General features: G+C 48.3%; 1 protein-coding gene and 2 pseudogenes across 1 annotated transcript; 1 reads left to right on the forward strand and 2 right to left on the reverse strand.

Moving 5' to 3' along the window:
- Positions 1–2,341: 2,341 nt before the first annotated feature.
- LOC133901547 (uncharacterized) lies at positions 2,342–3,201 on the reverse strand. The gene has a single exon (XM_062342890.1). It carries the CDS (start codon positions 3,199–3,201, stop codon positions 2,605–2,607), a length of 597 nt encoding a protein of 198 aa, XP_062198874.1. The 3' UTR covers positions 2,342–2,604.
- LOC133902436 (uncharacterized) lies at positions 3,094–5,250 on the reverse strand (annotated as a pseudogene).
- Positions 5,251–9,741: 4,491 nt separating this feature from the next.
- Positions 9,742–11,177, forward strand: LOC133901548 (WAT1-related protein At1g44800-like; annotated as a pseudogene).
- Positions 11,178–21,409: the final 10,232 nt, after the last annotated feature.

Here is a 21,409-nt window from a genome sequence, read left to right on the forward strand (position 1 = left end):
CATGGGCCCTTATTTGATCATAATTCAAAATTTGCAATGAATTTCTTTGAGCACTTTTTTCTCACATGCAGATGAAAATGGCATGGCATTTCTTGGTTAGTTCATTGTAGAATTCAAATTACGGTCGATCATGGGTCCTAAACAGGCCCTGAGAGCCAAAGTGAGGGGTAAAAGTGGCATTTCCGTACCAAATGGACAGGTGGCTAAACACCATCGGATTTGGCTAGCTAATCCACGCAGCAAGGGTAACACACAAAAAATCATAAGGAACGGAGAAGAAAGTGGCATGAAATTGTGTTGACCAGGTCCACTAGTAAGTAGCCGCTTGTTCTTGCATTTGCATGGCTGTTCATTGTTCACTGTTCAGATGGAAGGGAGTCCACAGGTCAGTTGCATTTGTATGGTTCTCACCTATTCAGGTTCTGCAATCTTTTTGCATTTAAAAACCCAATTCTAAACATACTCTTAAATCAATTTATCACAAGAAAAGAAGAGAGCTATAGAGGAATCAGCTTGTGCTACTAGGGGTGGATGCAATGCCTGGGCAGCTTGGGCCCGAGCATTGGGTACCGCTGGACGAACCTAAGGTAACCCAGTAGGCCATAGCACATGTTAAAAATTGCAGCATCTGCCCCGGTGGGGGTGGGATTGGTCCAGTTTCCAGGCGCTAGCAAGTCAGGTGCCCAAGAAGAGAGTTTGAGTTCCATTTTTGATCCATGGCTGCTCGTCGGTGACGGCCTCTCTGCCACCCATTGAGGGTAGCAATGGTCGGGTGAAGGGCAACGAGGTCCCGCCACATGCATCCTCCATGATGACTTGCCGATCGAGCAGATTCCGCTGCCCGCGTCATCCTTGTTTGAACCGCCGCCTTGGCTCTTTGTCACCATGCACCTCCACTGCTCTACCGCCCAGGTTTGAAAATTCGTTGAAAACCGTTCGGTATTCGCGATATTCGGTCAATTCGGTCCGCACCGCATTCTAAATTCAACTGGTTTTTGAATTTAAATTTGAATTCAAAAAATAAAAAAATCACAAAAAAATTATAAAAATAACAGAGACAATTTTAAGACCTTCTGTTAATTTTTTTTAAAAAAATAATGTCATTTACATCATATTTCATGGAGAGTAAGTTTGAAAAAAAAATGCTGAAATGGACCGTATGAACAGGATGATTTGACTCATCACGTTTAAGAAAAAGCTTAACATGTGAACATGCGACCCCAAGCTGCCTTCTTCCTTCTCTCACTACTCAATCTTGAACGCATGTTGATGAAGTTCTCATGCAAATTTTCGCAAGAAAATCAGGCTATATAGGTCACATTTGGCACAGCTTCTGTAACAGTTAGTTTCTCCACTGAAAAAATCTACAATGCTGCCAACGGCATGGTTGTGCAATAACTTATCAGTATATAGAAATTGAGTTTGTACCAAGAAGCAGAAGATGCTTTTCACCGGCTTATTCCACAAGCTGGCTTCTTATATACTTTATCAGACCCTCCTGTGTTGCTTCTCCGTCCATCTCATTCACTAGCACCATTCAATATATAAAAGAGTCCCTAAAGGAAAGCATTTGACAGTGTACAACAGTGCCGTTGTCTACAAGATCTTCGTCGCTTGTGGAACACATGCATGAGCTTGTCAACATAGCCCCCACGCAGGATGGGTCCATGTCTGCATATCATCATGCTTATATTTTCATTATCATCCTGTAAAAAGAGTTAATCCGTAGATGCTATATTTGCACGCAATAAACTCACAAGGATTTCGCATGAGACAAGAAAGTTTATAAACGGAGATCACGAGTTTTGAAATGTTTCCTAGGTGATTAATGTATCAAGGTAGGACAGTACCCTGCCGTACATACACAAGCATATACTAGTTCGTCCAACTGTACGTATGCACGTACATGCATACATAAGCTATTAGCATACACAGGTATGAATATGAAATCCTCCTACCAAGCTATATTGCATACATACACGTCCGTACAAATTAAATGTACATCTTTATAGTCCCCTACAATAGTTTTACAAACTAAAAGTTCAGCTATGTTACTAAATCAATGAAGACTAGTATCATCCTATACGAGTTCGTTCGGTTCATTTGACAATTAAATAAAAGAACAAAAGTGAGGCACGTATAAGTTTTAATTTCTGTTATTTTCCTAAGAAACAATGACGTGATATGCAAATGCTCTCTCAAAATAGAAGAACATCAGGTGAATCATTCATTAAGAGGAAACTTTGTAAAACTACAGATAGATTAGCAGAACTCTGATAAAACTACATATTTAAGAAGTTATCACACAAAATCAGAGATTATAAAAGCATACAATTTGATAGTATGTTAATAAAAGTAGTGGTGATTCCATCTAGGATACCTTGAAACAAAATAGAACAGAGGGAGTAATACACATAGACCCAGCCAACATCTGTTTGCGGGCCAATCTTTGTTGCACAAAAGAAGTAGAAAGATTTTTGTTCAGAAACATAACACAGGATAAAGAAAAGCCCTAGCACGCACTTGGATCTTAATCCAGCGGACAGTAGCATGCACTTGGATCTTAACAGCGGACAGAAATGAAGCGACTGAAACAGAGACAGGTCAAGCACGGCCAAGGACAAAGTTCCAGCCGATCCCTCGGTTCAGGAGCAGGAACCTGACATGGGTGATGAACTCCCCGCCAGTGGAAAGATTATTTGCGTGGAAACCTGCCTCGCATCGTGGGGCGAGGTGGAAGAGCATCTCCATCCAGACCGACGCGATCATCTCCCATGGAAGATCGCCACCGCCGCCTGTTCCGCGGTCCGGGCCGTGGAGCAGCACCTGGGCAAGCCTCCACGCGCGGGGCAGCACCGGCCTCATGGTCTCGTACGAGTTGCGCGCGAACACCACGTCCACTCCCTCCGGCACGGCGCCCCCCTTGGCGGGGTCTGCGATCTTGTGCACGCCGGATTCCAGCATCTTCTTGACGGCCTCAGTGTCGTTCTCGTTGATCCTCTCCTTGTGCTGCGCGAGGATCTTCTTGACCTCGTCGCGGGCCTTGCGGTGCGCCACGTGCCCTTCGCTGCTGATCATCACGCGCCGCTCCATGACGAGGTCCATGAGGTAGTTGGAGACCTCCCTGGCCAGAAGCATGTGCCGGCCGCCGTCCTTGCCCTTGGCGAGAAGGAAGCACATGTCGGTGATGAGGTGCCACATGACGACGCTGGTGGGGAAGTCCACCTTGACGATGCTAGCTCTTGTACAGGTCCGAGTGCTCCGCGTGCCCCCACAGCGACAGGATCCCCTGCCCTCGCACGTGGCTGAACTGCTCCAGCCTTCTCGTGTCGTCCAGCTCGTTGCAGATGAGCTCCTTCGTCTCGTCGGAGATGGGGCGGAGCTCGGTGTCCCCCGCCAGGCCAACGTAACGCATCAGCCTCGTGACCACGCCGGCCTGCTTCTCCTTGATGCATCCGGCTAGCAGGTTGTACTGCGCCCACTTGTTCGACCACAGCGGCTTGTGGTAGGGTCGCACGGACTTGACCAAGCAGAAGACCGCCCGCGTGAATCTGCTGCTTGCTCCGAGCTTCTCCCGCAGGAAGCAGTACGACCGGAAGGACAGCGTGAACGTCAGCACAGAGAGCAACTCCATCGCCACGGCGCCGGCCAGCAGGATGTAGGAGACGGTGACGTCCACGGGGTTGTACACGCCGTCCTTCCTCGCCGTCGCAAACAGCGCCAGTGTCGACGAAGTGGTGACCAGCGTGAGGAGCGGAAGGCCGAGGCTGAAGACCGGCCTGCGCTGGGCGTACTGCAGGCCGACCTTGGTGTAGAGGTGGTCGTACATGAGTGAGAGCTGGATCTCGCCCATCTTCTAAGCCCTGGGTGGCCGGGAACAACCCACCACGGAGACCGACCATCTCTTCGATCATATTCCATATCTGAGGTAACAGCCATGGCGCCACGGGGATGTCCATCAGCGTATTGATGCAGTTGAGGAAGCTGTCGCCAGCTGCTTGCACGAGTTCCGCGTACTCCTCTTCGAGCCACCATTTCCTACGGCCAACAATGTCCTGGTTGTACCTCTCGACTGCCGACGACGATCTGGCAAGTTCTTGGTACCTCAACATCGTTTCGTATAGATCACTCATGCGGCTGCCTTTAATCGTCTCCGGGGTGGCCGTCTTGAGCGCCCATGTCCTCTCGGCGTACTTGACAGTGCCCGAGACGAACATCAGCGCGACGGGCGCGAGGAGGAGTCCGTTGTTACTGCGCCATGACTTGGCCACCACGTAGACGGCCATCGTCACCTGGGTGACGAGGCCCAGGAGGTGGCGCTTCCACAGCTCGTTGTCCTGCATGGAGAAGGCCGTGATGGTCTCCTGGCCGCCCAGGTGGAGCAGCAGGATCAGCGCCCACAGGAGCACCAGCTGGTGGCGTGGGTCGTCTATATGGAGGGTGAGGTGGCCGAGGACGAAGACGGCGACGTAGTCGGCCGACAGGTACGCGAGCCAGAGCAGGATGCGGAGCACGGCAGACGTGTTGCGCCGCCGGGTGCCCGCGGCGAAGAGGAAGAAGGCCTGCAAGGCGAAGCTGGCGAGGACCAAGCATTGGAGCTCCCATTCGTCCCACAGCTGCTGTGCGTAGGACACGCTGCGCGCGGGAAGCGGCCGGGGAGTGAAGGTACGTTCCACAAATCAGTTACTCCTATTTGTATACGTACTTCAAAGATAAGCTTACGGTCGTTACCTCAGCAGCTGTTTCGCCTCCTGACCTCCACCGATTATCATCGCAAACAATAACAATGGATCAGCTGCCTTTAGCTGATTGCCAGCTGGTACCTGAGAAATAACAGGTCAAGTGCCTATTTCCATAGGAAAAGTGCAGGAAACAAAAGCAGAGGAAAGTTTTGGAAGGATCAAAGGATTCGTCAATTCCCTTCCTGTGGAGCACTGTTGCAAGCCTGTCTGTGATTTCAAAGGAAAACAAAAATCCACTCCCAGCTCTTGGTTTCTCTTCCTCCACGGAGTGCGCTGAGCTCTTGGTCTGTTGCCCCCGAAGCTCCCTCCACCCCCAATCGGAATCGGACAAACGCTAACCCCGTTGGCAGAACCATGATCGGGATTTGATTTGCTAGCCTTGGTGGGAACGAAGGAGAGCGAGAGGAGAGAGGGACAGAACAGAAGAGGACGACTGGGCACGGTCTCCAACTTCAGATAACAACCATGTGAAGAATCAATAAAGCAAAGCAATGAGTGGAGGAGAGCAGGGAAGCCGGGAAGGTATAAGAGGGAGGGCACCGAAATGACTTGTGGTGTTCTGTGTTGGGTGGGCCCACTTGTAAGTGGCTTAAAACTGAAAAAAGTTTGTGCTTAAATAGCTTAAGTAAATTGCCTATTACTACTTCAGAACCAAGCTTATTGCCGGTGAAAATGGACGCATCTTCTTCGGCAATTTGCTTCCTTCAGTCAGTCCTTCAAGATTTTTGACAGGGGTCCCACATGCAGGTAAGGGAGTCGCCGGTGATAAAATACCACATATAGTCATATATGAATTGAATTAATACATCACTAAGTACTACTTCCCCTATAGCTTTCCTGTTGTTTTTCCTATTCCTCTATTCCAACATTAATAATTGTTGAAAAATCAGTGTCGATGACATCGGTTCCGAACCAACACTGAAGACCCTTTCCCACGTAATAAGTGGTGCAGGCAAGTGATTTTAACATTTCCTCATTCGGTTTAAAAGTGTGTACTAATTTGATTTGTGTGTCCATGTAATCATGGGGCTTTCTTTTTTTGCATGTATGAGTATACTGACTTGCTTAAAAAAAAGTCTAAGTTTCTCTAGAAATTATCCTAATTTGTTACAAACATTTACTGATTGTTTTTTAAATTTATCCTTATTTGCTTCACTTCTACGTGAAATAGTTTGAAATTTATACCGATATGCCTCGATATGTCCTCATTTTGCTTTTTAGGCATATCCCTACTCGTCCCATAAATTGTAGTTTTGTGAAATTGATCCTATAAATTATATTTTTTTAGTTAAGTGTAAATAGTTATATTTTTTAAATTTACTCAAAAAATTATGTTGGATGCTGACCTGTATCCACTCTATTTAAAGACTATGTATCCTAGGAAAAAAATCTTAGTTAACCCTACAAACAAAGAGACTATAAATTTTTAAAAATAAGAAGTCCATTTTACCCACTGAATTGTCGCCTTTGTCTAAAGTTCATTTTACCCACTGAACCATCCGGCATCGTGAGCACCGCTGCCCTGTCCTCCGCCGCGTCTTCCGGCGGCCGCGGCAGAGCTTAACTCCATGCCTTGGAACTTGACCGGCGTCGTGCTCTTAAGCCGCTGGTACAGAGCCGGTGCGTTGAGCCAGGAGAGGACCACCGCTTGCCTGGGGAGACACCTGTGACGGTGAAGGCCGGAGGAAGAGGAGGTGGAGAAGGCTGGTGGTCCGGCGAGGTAAGGAGATGGGCGGCGGCGGAGCAGGATTCAAACAATGCCAGATGCAGAGTTAAGTGACACGACCAAACAAAATCCAAGTGCTGTCTTGTTCATGAAGTAGAGATCGATCTCTTTGCTATCTCAGCTTGAGGCTATATCTTTATTTTTTTTTGCGCTTTAATTATAGTTAAACAAGATTGATTGGTTGAGTAACAAGATCAAGGTTCGAGCTTCAAAAAGTCATTGCTGCTACCAATGAAGCCATACCACATAACCATCCATCATAAGCTAGATCAATTAAGAGTTTCGGGACTATATCAGTGCATGATGCCAAATGAAGCGATACTTGAAAAGTTATTGCTGCTACCATACCAATGTGTGAAAAACGCAGCGAAAAGATGTTGCAATTTGCCTTATCTTTTGCAGTCAGTACTGTATAACAGATTTTCCTTATCGCAACAAAAAAACTTACATCGATGCTGCCTCCTCTGCCCGGCCGGTCCGGTCGTGCGTTCGCCGGACGTGGGTGTCAGCTGGCGCCGCCCGCCGTCGCGTGGAGCGAGATGGAGTCAGCGGTCGGGTATGCGCAGCAGCTTTGCCTGGGAGGAATTTATGGTGCACCTACTACTGTACGTCGACGCTGCCAAGCTTGCGGGCTGCAGCTCCCAGGACACAAACTGGCCCTCTTGCATATATGCTTGCAGCTCCCCCAGTCCCCGTATATTCTTCGCTTGCAGCTCCCCCAGTCCCCATATATTCTTTGCTTGCAGCTCCCCTGGCCCAGTCCCAGCTCTCCCGGGACCAAAATATATATATGCTTGCAGCTCCCAGGACACAAATTGTGCACACACCGGTCCTCATATTCTTTGCTTGGAAGGTAGGTGATGCCTTCGTGGGAGTACGACTAGGGCTTAAATTTTGGTGGTCACAATTTATATACACGCATGCAGTTGCTTTTTAGTGATAAAGTTTAGAGTGGCGAAAGGGGGAATCCTCCCCCAGCTGGCAACTACGGTGGGGAACAATAAGAAATCAGGAACTAGCTAGGTTGTTATCACTCTAGTCGTTCTTTACATATTGATGTTCAAAACTAGAAACTTTTGAGCTGCACGAATCATGAAACACACATTATATTTGGATGGGAGGGAGCAATACTAAATTTGAGAAGGAAATACTGCAATGAGTTGACTTAGATTCGGTTGGCTTGGATGACCATGGCAGTACGAGGCATCAACCAAAAAACAAAAACACTTTGCATGTAATCTGATTGTACAACTCTACTACAACCAGAGAGTTTTGAGGCATTTAATTCACAAGCTAGTCACCACGTAAATAATTTGAGCTCAATAAAGAAGGAATCATGAGTCAATAAAGTTAACCAAGACGTGATTTAAATGTGGTTAAGGACTGCTGGTGCCAATATCGATGACACCCACGGGCACCATTTCCTCCCTGGAGGCGATATTGTAACGTCTCTCTCGTCCTGGAGGCATCTCTGGGTGAAAATCTTGCCCTGGTTTCCGATCGGACGATGGCGGCGTTGATGTCACTACCTTCCTAAAGGCGTCGTCTCCAGAAGTCCTCATGCACTCTTTGGCGATGTTGGTTCTTCTGTTCAGGGTGTACTGCGTCATCGGTGCCTTCGGTTTCTTTTGTAGGTTGGCCCCTACACCTCCGCTCGGCGCGACAGCGTCTCCAGTTCATTTGGCGTTTCCAATACCAGTTGTTTCCTGATGCGCACTCCTCCGAAGCGATGCGCCCGCTAACTATATGGGGTTTGGTTCGGTGTGGGAGCAGGGCTCCGCCAATCAAGTTGCTGCTGGCGTGGAAGCAGAGCTCCGTCGGCTTGTTGCTCAGGATGCTGGTTTGGTGCGCGAGTTGAGTTAGGTTGGGCACGGCTGTATGTTGATTGCGTTGTGTGTTGTGGGTGTCTTTGAGTTATTTGGGGTCATTTTCGGCGGCTTCTTTTATGGGTTCACCCCTACATCCTCGCTTCTCGGCAACTCTTCATTCAGTTTGGCACTTCACGACAGACTTTTGATCCAATGCGTGCCTCTTCGGAATGATGTGCTGTCGACTTATGTGACAGAGAGGTGCAGTGTGGGAGCAGGGCTCCATTAACCGAGTTGTAAGGGCGACAGTTGTTTGGTTTGGTTAGCGTCCGAGTTGAGTTGGGTTGGCCCTGTCTATTGTCGGGTTTGTGCTTTCGGTGTGAGCGTCTCCTGTGGAGTTGATATCGTACTATCATCTCAGGGTTGTCTGTCGGTTTTCTTTAAAACCGCGCAGTTGTGAGATTTTCGGACCTAATTTTCCTTATAAACCGGACCAATTCTACTCTTCTATGAAAACATCGGCAATGCTTTTGCGTCCTTTCGAAATGTGGTTAAAGAAAGAGCCCGTTGATGGACCAGTATTAATTAACTAAGACGCCAAATTCTTTTTTGGAGTAGATGAGGTTGAGTCAAGAAAACTAGGAACTGAATGTGGGATGGATCTTTGCAAATGCTGCATTCGGGTGAGCACTCACACCCAGCCTTGGATTTTAGTAGTCATACTTTTTTTTTTAGTGAATGTGACATGGAGATAAAAATAAGAATACCCAGAAGTAGCTAGGCATTTTTGCACTACAAAGCAGAAAGGCACCCAAATTTGAGGCGACAGTAGCTTATCTGTCATAGTCTGAACTAAAATTTGGTGGTACTTCATTAATGCTCACTAGTGTCGAACCCGACGGGGGAGGCATGTCGAGGGCTCCAACCGCTCCGGAGGCTCAGGCGTGTCCCCTACGTTAGAGGCTTGCTGGACTCTGTTTATGGCTAGAGCCTTTTTGCGATCCAGTCTTCATCGCTGGGTATTGCACCGTTGGCGGTGGAGCCGTGGGCGGCATAGCGAGCCAAGGGGCGCTCGGTAAGGCCCGACCACCCACCTGGCAGCCCGCTGCTGGCTTGCGACCCTTGAGTCGCCTGTCGCCGGCTTTTTTCCCTTGTCGGGCGTCCCGTCTGCCTCTTGAGGTAATCTTCCCGGAAAGCTATGAGGGTTCGACAGCTGTCTGTATTGTGGCCACGTCTGGGTCCATGTAGGATGCACCCAGTACCCTTCCGGTGGTTCCGGAGCTTGTGGTCGATGCCAAGGATGTCGGTGGGATCTGTGCCCCATGGGGCCAGTGGTCTCCCCGGAGCCTGCTTCCACGCGGGGAGCCCGTTGGGGCTGCCGGGCGACCAGGCTCTCAGAGGACACTAGCTCAATGAAGGTGCCCTGGGTGTCATCACAGGAGGCGTCTAGGGGTCGGGCCCATGCATGAGTGCCCCTGGGTTCAAGCGCCCAGAATCATTGGAAGGCAGCCTGTCTGGCTGCGGCCTCGGCCGTAAACTCCTGGGGTGCGACGGGGTCCTCGCTGTGCCACTGTTGGAACGCCTCCGCGCCAACTTGGGCCTCCGTGCCACCCAAGCTGTTGGGTTGGCAATGGCCGGATGGTCGCCGTTCCGCCCAGCTACGGAGCTGGTGGGTGCACACAGTGTGCCCGGTCACGGCTTCCATGCATACGTTTGCATGGGTGCGGCGATGGAAACAGTTGCTTGGGCTAGCGCCTTGGTGGTCTTTGGTGGTGTCCTACCTCCACACTTACTTCTATGTTCAGGTCCCCACGGACAGCGCGCTGTTGGCGGAAGAGAAGATGTCTTCTACGAATAAAGTGTGGTGCGAGTTTCTTCTAGAGAGGAGACTCAAGCTTGGATAAGAAGTGGAGAGGAGGGAGAACCAAAAATGTGTTGATAGTAAAAAAGATTGGGTCCCCTGGTTTGGTGGCCAAGGGTTTGTATTTATAGTCCATTTAGGGTGTAAATATATAGGTATACCTTTACAGAGATAGTGATACAAGCTATCACTACACCGCAGGGACCTAGGGCTGGCCGAATCGCACAGCCCTGACCTAGGTAGAATACTTTTACCCTGCTCAAAAGATATTATCTACTATAGCAAATACAGTAGTGCAAGTGACCTTAGGGATGCGGTACCCAGCCTGTCAGCCTTGGATTTTAGTGGTCATACTTTTTTTTAGTGAACGTGACTTGGAGATAAAAATAAGAATAACCAGGAGTAGCTAGGCATTTTTGCACCGCAAAGCAGAAAGGCACCCAAATTTGAGGCGACAGTAGCTTATCTGTCATAGTCTGAACTAAAATTTGGCGGTACTTCATTAATGCATACCTTGTATCTGTTTTGATAGTAAAATTGCCTCACGCGGTGTAGAGACGCCCTGGCAGTGGGGTTGTACTTCTACGGGCTGCGGGCTACAAGCGCCGCGCTCTGCCATCTTCACGAACCTGATTCCCATTGCCACCTTCATCCTTGCCATAGTGCTCCGGTATGATCTCAGCATGAAACCACAAGTACATGATGTGATTGGCACATGCAACCGTTGACATATCTGCATCTGCGTGATGTGCTTCAGGACCGAGAAGCTGGCGCTGGGAAAGTGGACTGGCAAGATGAAGCTCCTTGGCGTTCTGCTGTGCATGGGCGGGATGATGGTGGTGAGCCTGTTGAAAGGCTGGCTGCTGCACCTGTGGCCTACCAACCTGCTCAGATACTCCCACACGCAGGCATCGGCGAGCCCCACCGGCGCTCACCACGGCATGGTCGCGGGCACACTGCTGTTGTACGGTAGCTGCCTGAGCTACGCCCTGTATTTCATCGTGCAGGTACTGCCAATCCAGTCTTGCTTGGAAGTTTGAAATATTGTGACTAGCTCAACGTTCAGTCTTGGATTCTCACTTGCTACTGCGAATTGATGGGGAAAAAATCAGGCAAGGGTTGTGAAGGTGTTCCCATCAAGGTATTGGATGACGATGCTGACCAGCCTGGTGGGATGCGTGCAATCCATTGTGGCGGGCGTCTGCTTCAGCCATGACATGGCAGAATATGGAGGCTCAAGTGGGACCTTCAGCTCCTCACGGTCGTCTACTCGGTAATTAGCTATTCTCACAAGGCTCATGTCAATTGCCAAATGCATGCATGCTGTGAACTTGATGAATTCACCCTAATCCTTGGTGTGCGTTCCATATGATGATCAGGGTGTGTTCAACACGGGTCTCGCTTTCGTGCTCCTCTCATGGGTGATTAGCCGGAGCGGACCGACGTACCCTCCGATGTTCAACTCGCTGTCGCTGATCATCACCATGGTCATAGACTCTGCACTGCTCGGCATCAACGTCTATAAATCTGGGGATGTGAGCGAGGGATCAGCATTTGATCAGTTTATTAGAGTAGTTGTAGTAGTCGAACTCTATACATATGTATTGCAATAAATACGACAACTTTTTTTTCAAACACAGGGAAACCTCATTTCCATTAAACCAGTTAACAGAATATAGCACAGTCATAGAGTTTAAGTTTCTAAGAGGGATCGAGAGAAGCCACCCATCAACAGATAGGAAGAATATCCAACTAGATATAACCAAACAGACTAGAACAGCATAAGCAAGTACTACAAGCACCTAGTCACAAAAGTTCAGGGTTAAACATGTCAAGCAGTGTAGAGCAACTTCAGCCGGAGGTGTCAGGATCATCTACTTCCAAGAGATCTTCAGGATCATCACCACTCAGGAGCATCAGGCGATTGCCAGGAGGAGGTCACTACTACAAAAATTATTTTTAGAGGTGAGTGGTAACTCATTTTCACAGGCGTTTAGTACACCCACCTGCGATCGAAGGCCTGCAGAAATGAATGATTTTCATAGGCGCAAAAGTGACCGTCTGTAGAAATCTATTATCACAGACGGTTCACTTAAGGAACCGCCTGTGAAAATAGGTTTCCACAGGCGGTTCCTTAAACGGACCGCCTGCGAAAATTGGTCCCACAATCGATATTTTTTGAACCGAAAAAAAGCAAAAAAAAAAATATTTTTGAACCGACCAGGAACCCCACGTGGTCGCGAAGTCACAAGTCACGCGTTTTTTCGCGCGAAATACATGCGCTACGCGGTTTTTGGCACTCAAACTCGAAACCTGTCGGGTCGCACGAACCTTCCCCACCATCACACCAGAGAACGACTACTGAACATATGAGCATATGTAATTCTTTTGATATATGCAATCCGAAACTTTAAATGATTATTTAGGCATGTAAATGACTTCAAATGAAAACTTTTCAACTACAAAGTTGTAGATCTCGTCGAGGACTACAATTTTTATATAAACTTTATCCTCATCCGACTTCGTATGAAAAAATTATGAATTTTTTAAAGTAAACTATCACTCATTTCTACAGACGATTCCTTAAACGGACCGCCTGCGATAATAGATCATTTCTACAAACGGTTCACATAAGGAACCGCATGTGGAAATGAGTGACAGCTTATCTTAAAAATTCATAATTTTTTCATACGAAGTCAGATGAGGATAAAGTTTATATGAAAATTGTAGCTCTCGACGAGATCTACAACTTTATAGTTGAAAAGTTTTTTATTTGAAGTCATTTAGATACCTAAATAATCGTTTGAAACTTAAAATAATTATTTGGATATCTAAATGACTTCAAATAAAAAAAATGTCAACTACAAAGTTGTAGATCCATCGAGATCTACAATTTTCATATATATTGTTTCCTCATCCGACTTCATATATGAAAGTTATGAAGTTTTTAATGGATGATCATTTTCAGAGGCGGTTCACGTAAGGAACTACCGGTAGAAATGACCATTTTTACAGACGGTCCCTTATGTGAACCGTCTATGATAATAATCTATTATCACAGGCGGTTCACATAAGAAGCCGCTTGTAAAAATATATTTCCACAGGCGGTCTATAATCGCAGAAGGTCCTCGTCAATTGTTCAGGTGGTTTTTCAAATAAACTGTCTGTAGAAAATTACCCTAAGTGTTTCGAGAAATAGTTTTTATAGTAGTGGGTGGAGATGATTGTTGCTGAGCCAGAACTTGAGAAACGGTCTGATGCAGGCTTTGAGCACCACGGATCGGATCATCCCTGCTCATCTCCTTCAGCAAATACGACAACTGAGTAGATGTAAATGTTTATGATGAATTTTGCAATGTATATATATCTGCATGTGCAGCGTGCTGGGGACAATAATATTAATCGTTGTGGGGCTGTACGCGTTCCTTTGGGGCAAAGGCAAGGAGCTGAAGCTCGATCGCTGCGGCGGCGGCGAAGCCAGAGTCGAGATCGCCTAGCTAGCTGGCGTGATCGATGGATTTTAGGCTACATCTACTGTAGTTGCAGGGCATGCAGGCTCGCTGGATGAGCAGACGAGTACGTAAGAAACAGGTTGTCAGCTGTTGTTGAACAGAACATAACATTTGTAGGCAGCTTATATATGTACTGTGATTGCCCGATTTAAACGAGAGTGGAAATTAACAAGGCATGAAAAAAAATGGCTGTTGGGAAATGTGGTGGCTGGAACTCTGCCATTGAAAGCTAGCTAGGTTACATCAGGCGCAGATTATCTGTTGGGAATGTTTAGAGGCAATCTGTCTATCGGCAGTAGTTATCACGTGATGGCCCGCCCAGCAAAAAAAAATCGTTGTAGGCGACTCGAGCTCGCCATTGACGGGCGTTGAAGCCGTGCAGCGTGTGGATGGGGATGGGAGTGTTTCGGCGTGGGCACAATCGTGACGGAGGTGCGGACCAAGCAGTCGTGGATGATGGCCGGGGCGAGGGTCGGGTCGTTGTAGCTATACCCAGCTAAGCTAAAACTGTCACTGGCACTAACTAGCACTGTATACACATTATGTGCATCAAAAATCTCTATATATCTAAATGGCGTCCCGTTCTCTCACATTTCATTGGTCCACGTCATTATAGCAGTTTGCTACTGTCAGTTTGCAATTGGACGGTCTTCGCTTTCTCCTCTAACCCGACTGTGACCCCGATCGCACTAGCCGACCCGACCACACCCTCCTCTGCCACATGCAAGCTCCCCATCAAGCAGCGCTCCCTGCGTCTGTCCTCCTCGCCCCATCCTCCTCCCCTACCTCCTCTGACCCCCTCTACGTTATCGCCAGCGGATTTGACTAGCAGCATCAACCGCCCTTCAAGTTCCAGCACATCTGGTCCGAGTCAGATGAGCTCCGCTTCTTGTAGGACCTCCTCGACTGCAGTGCATAGGGCCTTGTCTTCCTGCGTGACCTCAATGTCTTCTACGATCGCTTCTCTGAGTCTGTGCCCCAACCCTACACCCGCTCCCAGCTCTCTGAGAAGCTCATCCGATGGTGGGCGTTGCACCCCTCTGTTTCATCTGTTTGCACTGACGTCGGTCGCCCTTCTCCTTGTCTGCCTTCCCCACTAGCGTTGCCGCTCTCCGCATCACCCATTGGCAGCGACCGCCTCCACCTACCCCCATCGGTGGTGATGACGGCCTATGGCCCACTGCTAGAGTGTTGCAGGCACAGGCTAGAATCGCCCTTTGGCACTCCACTTTAGTGGAGATCAGGCATCAGCTCACTAGTGGAAGGCATCGGGTGGGGAGGATGAGTCTCTAGATGGTGCGGTGGTGAGTGGGAGGGTGCGATGGGATGGAGGGGAGAGCGCAGCGGCAAGTCGAGGCCGCTCGCACCGCGGTGTCCAGCATGTCACCTGCGGATTCCCCCTTACTGCTGCCCCACCTTCCACTCTGTCGTCGACGCCTCTCCCGTAGCCACCGAGCCACGGCTCCTGTGCTTCATGGTTCCGCCGGCTATTGCCACCAGTATTGTGTGGGCCTGGCAGCCGCCTCCCATGTGATCCCACCGACAGCTCACACTTGAAGGATTCCTCGGCTGTGCCAGTCGGTGCTGACCCATGCGTCTTGTCTCCTGTGCTCCGTGGCTCCACTGTACCTAGCATGCCTCCGTCTCCTCCCGACTCGCCACGCATGGCGCACCCTCTGTCTCCCCTGGCAAGTCGACGCCTCCTTTGCTTGCATCCCTGGAACTTAACGACCCACCATCATAACATGATGGATGATGCCGTGTGGTTGCCCAGCGAGGCCATAGTCTTGCTTAAACAGGCAGCACCGGGCTCTCCATTGCGATTGATCACATGTTCTTCCCACATCACGAGCAGGCCTACTCCTCTCCCAGGTCAGATTTCTTCCTCCACTCTTATTGGTTTGTACAACAATCTGAGTACAGCGCATCATATATTTGTTAAATTAGCTTGCACATATGTCCAGTTTTTTACCTGCTGACCATGTGTTTGTTACATGGCTTCACAGAGGTAGACAATTTATTTTCCACTGATTAGATCGTTTTGTTTGTTGTGCCTGTAATTCATATTCGCTACTTCTTGCCGATGCAATAGGATCACACCGAATTTTGGCGACATGGTATTGGTAACCAAGTCCATGAAGATAATCAAGGTGCTGCACAAGGTGGAGGACGAGAACAACTGACTCCTTCGCGAGCTGAAAGTTAATCCTTGCAGTTGCAGGTAAATAAATGCTTGGAGAACTGGAATTGGAGCTCAAAATTATTCCAACTGGTAAGGTTCATATTTGGAAAACATAATTTGGGTGCATACGCAATGCTATGGAGCCCTTACAAATTAAATGGGCTTTTCACTTTCTTTGAAAATTTTGAGTTAGTACCCTCATTGCAGTACCAGCAGCATTTACACTGATTACAACCAAAAATTCATTATTTCATTATTTTGTGCACAAGAGCTTTAATCACTATTTTACGAGCTTATAGATAAAGCATCTTTTTTTAGACACACCAGAAATAAAACCATCAATTGAAAAAAAATTCTACACAGCTCAAGTAGTCTCAATTGCATTGTTAATCACTTCCTACTCAATAACTCGATGTTGTGTTAACAGTTGAGGGAAAATTGACATAATTGAACCATTGATCGTCTTATAATCACATTCATGCCCAGGCTTTCTAGTGGTTTTGACCCATCGTGCTTTGGTCTCCTCCTTGGTGTAAAAAATTTCAGAGTAACATCCTTAGTTACAAAGCTCGGCCGTTGTCTTTATGCCAATGTTTTCAGACAATCAAAAGATGAGAAATATCGTCGCCGAGTTCTCAAGGATTTCTCGAAGATGCTTGATGATCGGGTAATTTAAAAAATAAATATGTATACAAACTCATCACTTCATCCTACCTGATCTGCTTTAACTTGCAGAGACTTTAGCTTCTATGTGGATATTTAACTTGCAGATTGTAGCATCAACATGCTGAGCATGCATCATCTATATGTGACCTCTGTATGGACTTGCATGTTCAACAGTACCATGCTGTTTATGTAAATGACTAGGCCAGAAATACAATGATGTAGTCTATGGTTTGTTCAGAGAACATATGGTTATGTTGCAACTCCGGTATATAATTCATGTACTTCCATGTCGACCCCTGTGTAGTTCAGCTAGCATCTTTCTTGGTTTGGTATTGATCTGTGTAGCTCTTGGCAAACAATCCAGCGTTCCTTCACTACAAATGATTGAGCCACGTATAAGTCTCACTCACCAGTTCAAAAGAATCGTAAGCCGCTTATTACAATCAACTCTAAAAAACTACGTACCAAAAGAGGTAATTTTAAGCAGCCACATATCACTAATATATTGTAATATAATTTGCATCCAAATATTACTAACACCATATCTCCATATGTTTCAGGATATAGGCTCTAGCTTACCTCAGGATGAAACAACAATTGATCCAATGGACACCGAGGAATCTGAGTATGTATATTGTTGGATATGTATCAAATAATTGTACGAAGTTGGTTACATATAGGATTTAGAGTTGTATTAGCGGTATATGACGAAATCCTAGTAGAACTCTAGTCGAATTCTAGTAGGATTGCTGTCTTCAGGTCTCCTCATAAATATGAGAGGAGGGCCGATGTTTGTAACCATGATGACGGCATAGCGACAGGTTCGCAGGGGGCAGCAAGTCTGCGGAACCCTGGGAAGTGGCCGGTGTTGCTAGTTGTGGAGGAGCGCCCGTAGTCATGCCTCGGGGATGTAGGCTTCGGCTGAACCTCGTTAACAAACATCGTGCCTCTGGTGTCGTCTGTGATCATGTGCATCATCTCGGTAGATTCATCTGTTGCTTCTGTTGATGGCTTATTTCCTAACAAGTGGTACCAAAGCTATGGTTGGATTGGATCTAGAGACGTTGCATGGAAGATCACACAGAGGCGTGAGGATTATGCTCTACAAGGCATCGTGTAACGCACGGGCGGTGCGGGCGGATACGTCGCAAGGTGGAGCACGACGACGGCCGTTGCGTATAGGCGGTGCGCGTAACGGCTACGACGGGTCGATGCATGCGTAGGCGGCTCGGAGGCATCGCGGACATGCGGTATGCACAAACGTGTACGGGAGCATCGGCAACAGCTATGGTTACTAGCTGGATAACGCCGTCAAGGACGGCGCGAAGATCGGTTGGCTCGGATGCACATGGGTGCAGGTTTTGGCGTGCAGTGACGCAGGCCTTTGTCGACTTGCATGCGATGCAACAGCAGACCCGATCGGCTGAGGAAGCCGAGCTCCAGGCACGCGGATTTGCGCCGCGTGGGGAGCGATGGATGGCTAGAGGCTTCAGGTCGGTGGCTCGCATGTTAGCAGGCCGTGCGGATCAGGGACGCGTGGAGGCCAGGCAAGACAGAGGTAGACGGGTACGCAAGCGGTACTGGTGGTTGTCCGTGCGTGTGGAGACCAAGAAAGATAGGAGACGGAGTCGTGAGCGAATAGGAATTCGAGCGGGACACGGCGCTGGCTCGGTGCAACCACAGGTCGGTTCGGCACGCTAGCATGCAAGAGCATTGATGTGGAGTCTAGGTGCTAGTTTCCTGCATGAAGACATGATACGCATGACTTTCACCATGTTGTGGGGCCTAGGTTGCATGTGATGGCTCATGGAAGCAGGATGCAAGTTGCATGCATACGGTGCTGACGGAAAGGACACGGGCTATGGCCGCTGACAAGGTCTTGCTCATGGACGAGTGGCTGGTTGGCCGGGTGGCTTGGCGCTGTGGAGCCGATTCGGCCCAAGGGCACGGCTGGCCTGTTGGCTGCCGACCGAGGGGCACGTGTGGAGCGGCTCTGAGGGTGTGCAGCGCGGCTGGGCCGAGGACGCGTGGCAAGACTGAAGAAAAAGAAGTTGTGCGTGGGTGCATGATTGGTGCGGGAGCATGTCGGCCAGGAGACACGTGGCGCGCTGGGACTGGAAGAGCCAAGCACGTGCACAAGCGTGAATCAGACGACGGGTAGAGACCAGTGTGTCTGCGCAGGGAAATTTGATGATGACAGACATGTTCAGTGACGGATCCGGGCAGATAATTCGTGGTGAAGATGAATAGTCTGGTATTTGGTGATGTGAGACCGAAGTTTCTATCAGGTATCGGATGGATTGACGTACAGGTGGCAGGGTGTGTCATGTTGATGTACACGGGATGTGCGGGTGTTGGAGTGAGACAGGAGGTCGCAGACACGAGGTGCGCAGGTGCCAGAGTACGTCAGGATGTCACAGATGCTGATAAATATTGCAATAGGTGAAGGAGGAGAGGCATTCAACCGGTTGGTCAGACCTCATGCCGGTGTTGCGGTGCTCAGTGATGAGCATGGGTTGTCAATGGTGTTCGGTCGTGATGCGCATGGCGACTGATGAGAGTTTGACAGTGGTAGCCGGATAGTTTGCGGGCACATGGCAGAGGGTCCAGTGAAGGCTGGTGGACAGTTCACTTGGAGGGTGAACATATAGTGGTGCAGAGTGGACAAGCTGGCAGCGATAGGCCAGTCATACCGCGATGGCAGAGATGATGAGACTGGTGACAACGACATAGGAGTGTGAGGGCTAGTGGTGGTTGTTCTTTGTGGCGTGGCAACACGTGGTGCGAGCTTAGGATGCATGATGGCATTGGAGAGGGCTTGCATGTTTCCAAATCATCAAGGGCGTGGATCGATTCGAGTTGTACGCGTACGGGTTTCTGAAGTGTGGATCGATGGGCATGAGAAGCTTCAATGGCTGAATTGGAAGGAAGTAGAGATTGTGGAGATCTTTACTTGCAACTGGAGTAATCTGGTTGGTCTGGGCCTGTAGGAGGCTACGGTGTAAGACATCAGAGAATCGTAACCTAAACAGTTAGGTGAAAGAGTAGTGTGGCAATTTCTATGTGTGACTCAGAAAGCAACAGTGAAGTTCTCAGTATCAAGAAACAGTAAATTGGGAGCGTAGATGTCGGATTCAGTTGGTTTTTTCATGTGATGCCCTATGTCAGGACCCCGAACTCGGGTTCCCCTGTGCCTCCTGTATCAGTCCCTGGATCAAGTAGCTGATACGCACAGAATTCAACAGAATGATATCAAATACATACTTCGAATACAAATAAGTAAAATAAATACCTGAAAAGCGAAAAGATGGTCCGGTGGACAAGAATCCACAGCAGACCAGCCAGGCAGAAGAGCCTACAGCGCAGCGGAGCGAAACGACGATGCAACCCAATGCCACAGGCAACTCGGGTGCGGACGCGACCTTAGACTTCTTCTCTTCGAATTCATCTGGGTTGAGGTTGATCTCCAACTCAACAATCTGAAAGCAACAAGACTGAGTACGGAAGGTACTCAACAAGTCCTATACTACTTCAAAGGGTTGATAGATGCATAATGAATATTTCAAGGATAAGGCTTTACGGCATAGTTTTAAGCGTAAAACAGGTTTTATGCAGATATCCAGTTATATTCTCCACCGTTAACCTTTTTGAAATAAATGTAACAAAGCTTTTGAAAACAAAGGCAGGCATCTTCTGTTGGTACTGAGTATCACCTCAAGTGCCCAACGCATTAGAAGGTAACTTGATAACAAAGCTTTCAAAACGGTTTAGAAGTAAAACGGTTCAGGCATCTTCTGTTGGTACTGAGTATCACCTCAAGTCCCCAACATATTAGAAGGTGACCTGATAGCAAAGCTGTCGAAATAGTTTTAAAACCAAAACCAGGGTAACAAGTTGTATCTGGGGGTTTTCAGTCCTGGGAGGGGCTATACCTCACTCCGCAGTCCCTTTTATCACATCTGGTGTACCTCTAGTACCACAGCTTCTGACGGAGTGCGCCAGGAACCACATCACACGGACATCTAGTCCACACACTCACGCATCAAGACACGCACCCTGAGTCTAGTCAAGCGTGACCATGCCTTCACATGTCCATGACCGCGGACACGGCTATTCGAATAGGTTTACACTCTGCAGAGGTTGTACAGCTTTACCCATGCGATATGCTCAGCCTCCATCCGTTGCAAGGGGAGGAGCGATTCATACCGAGACCTTTCCAACACCTTCCCTGCCGGGCTTTTCCATGACGCACGTCAAGGACCAAAGCTGTAAAGGCCATCATCCCTTTTTAAGCCTAAGCCGGTACCTAAAACCTCCAAACAGCCGACAGGATAGTCACTTGACTGCTCGTTGCTCTCAGCCTCTTGGTATGATGCCCAACTCAGTCCAGTGAAGGAAAATCAAGTCCTGCCCATACAGGACGCATGGTTGCACGGGGTGGCTAAGCATGACGGCGCAAGACTTGGTCCTTAAGCGGCCGGGCTAGGCATCTTCCTGGGCAATGAATACCACCATGTAACTCAAGCCCCCAAGAGCATCCTCCCCGGAGGACTACTCTACCTGCCCCCGCCAAAACAGTTTTCACCCATTTTTACACATCACCTTCCATGTCCCACGTGACATCAAGGATTTCTCGACCATCACGGAATTCACAACCATTAAGGAATCATGGTATATGAGTTATTGTTGATAATAGTAAATCTTGTCTCCGAAGAGAAGTGTTTTAAAAGGAATATCTCCGAGGAGACGTATTTTAAAAGCGACATCTCCGAGGAGATGTATTCAATCCTAAGCATGCTAGATATCAAGACATCGTCCATCGTTAATATATTTAACAACAGGTATTCCTAGGGTGATATGTATTCTGGATGATGACATGTATGGCATGGCAGTGTTGATAGGGTTAACTACT

Source organism: Phragmites australis, chromosome 20, assembly GCF_958298935.1.
Source record: "Phragmites australis chromosome 20, lpPhrAust1.1, whole genome shotgun sequence".
NCBI classification, from domain to species: Eukaryota; Viridiplantae; Streptophyta; class Magnoliopsida; order Poales; family Poaceae; genus Phragmites; species Phragmites australis.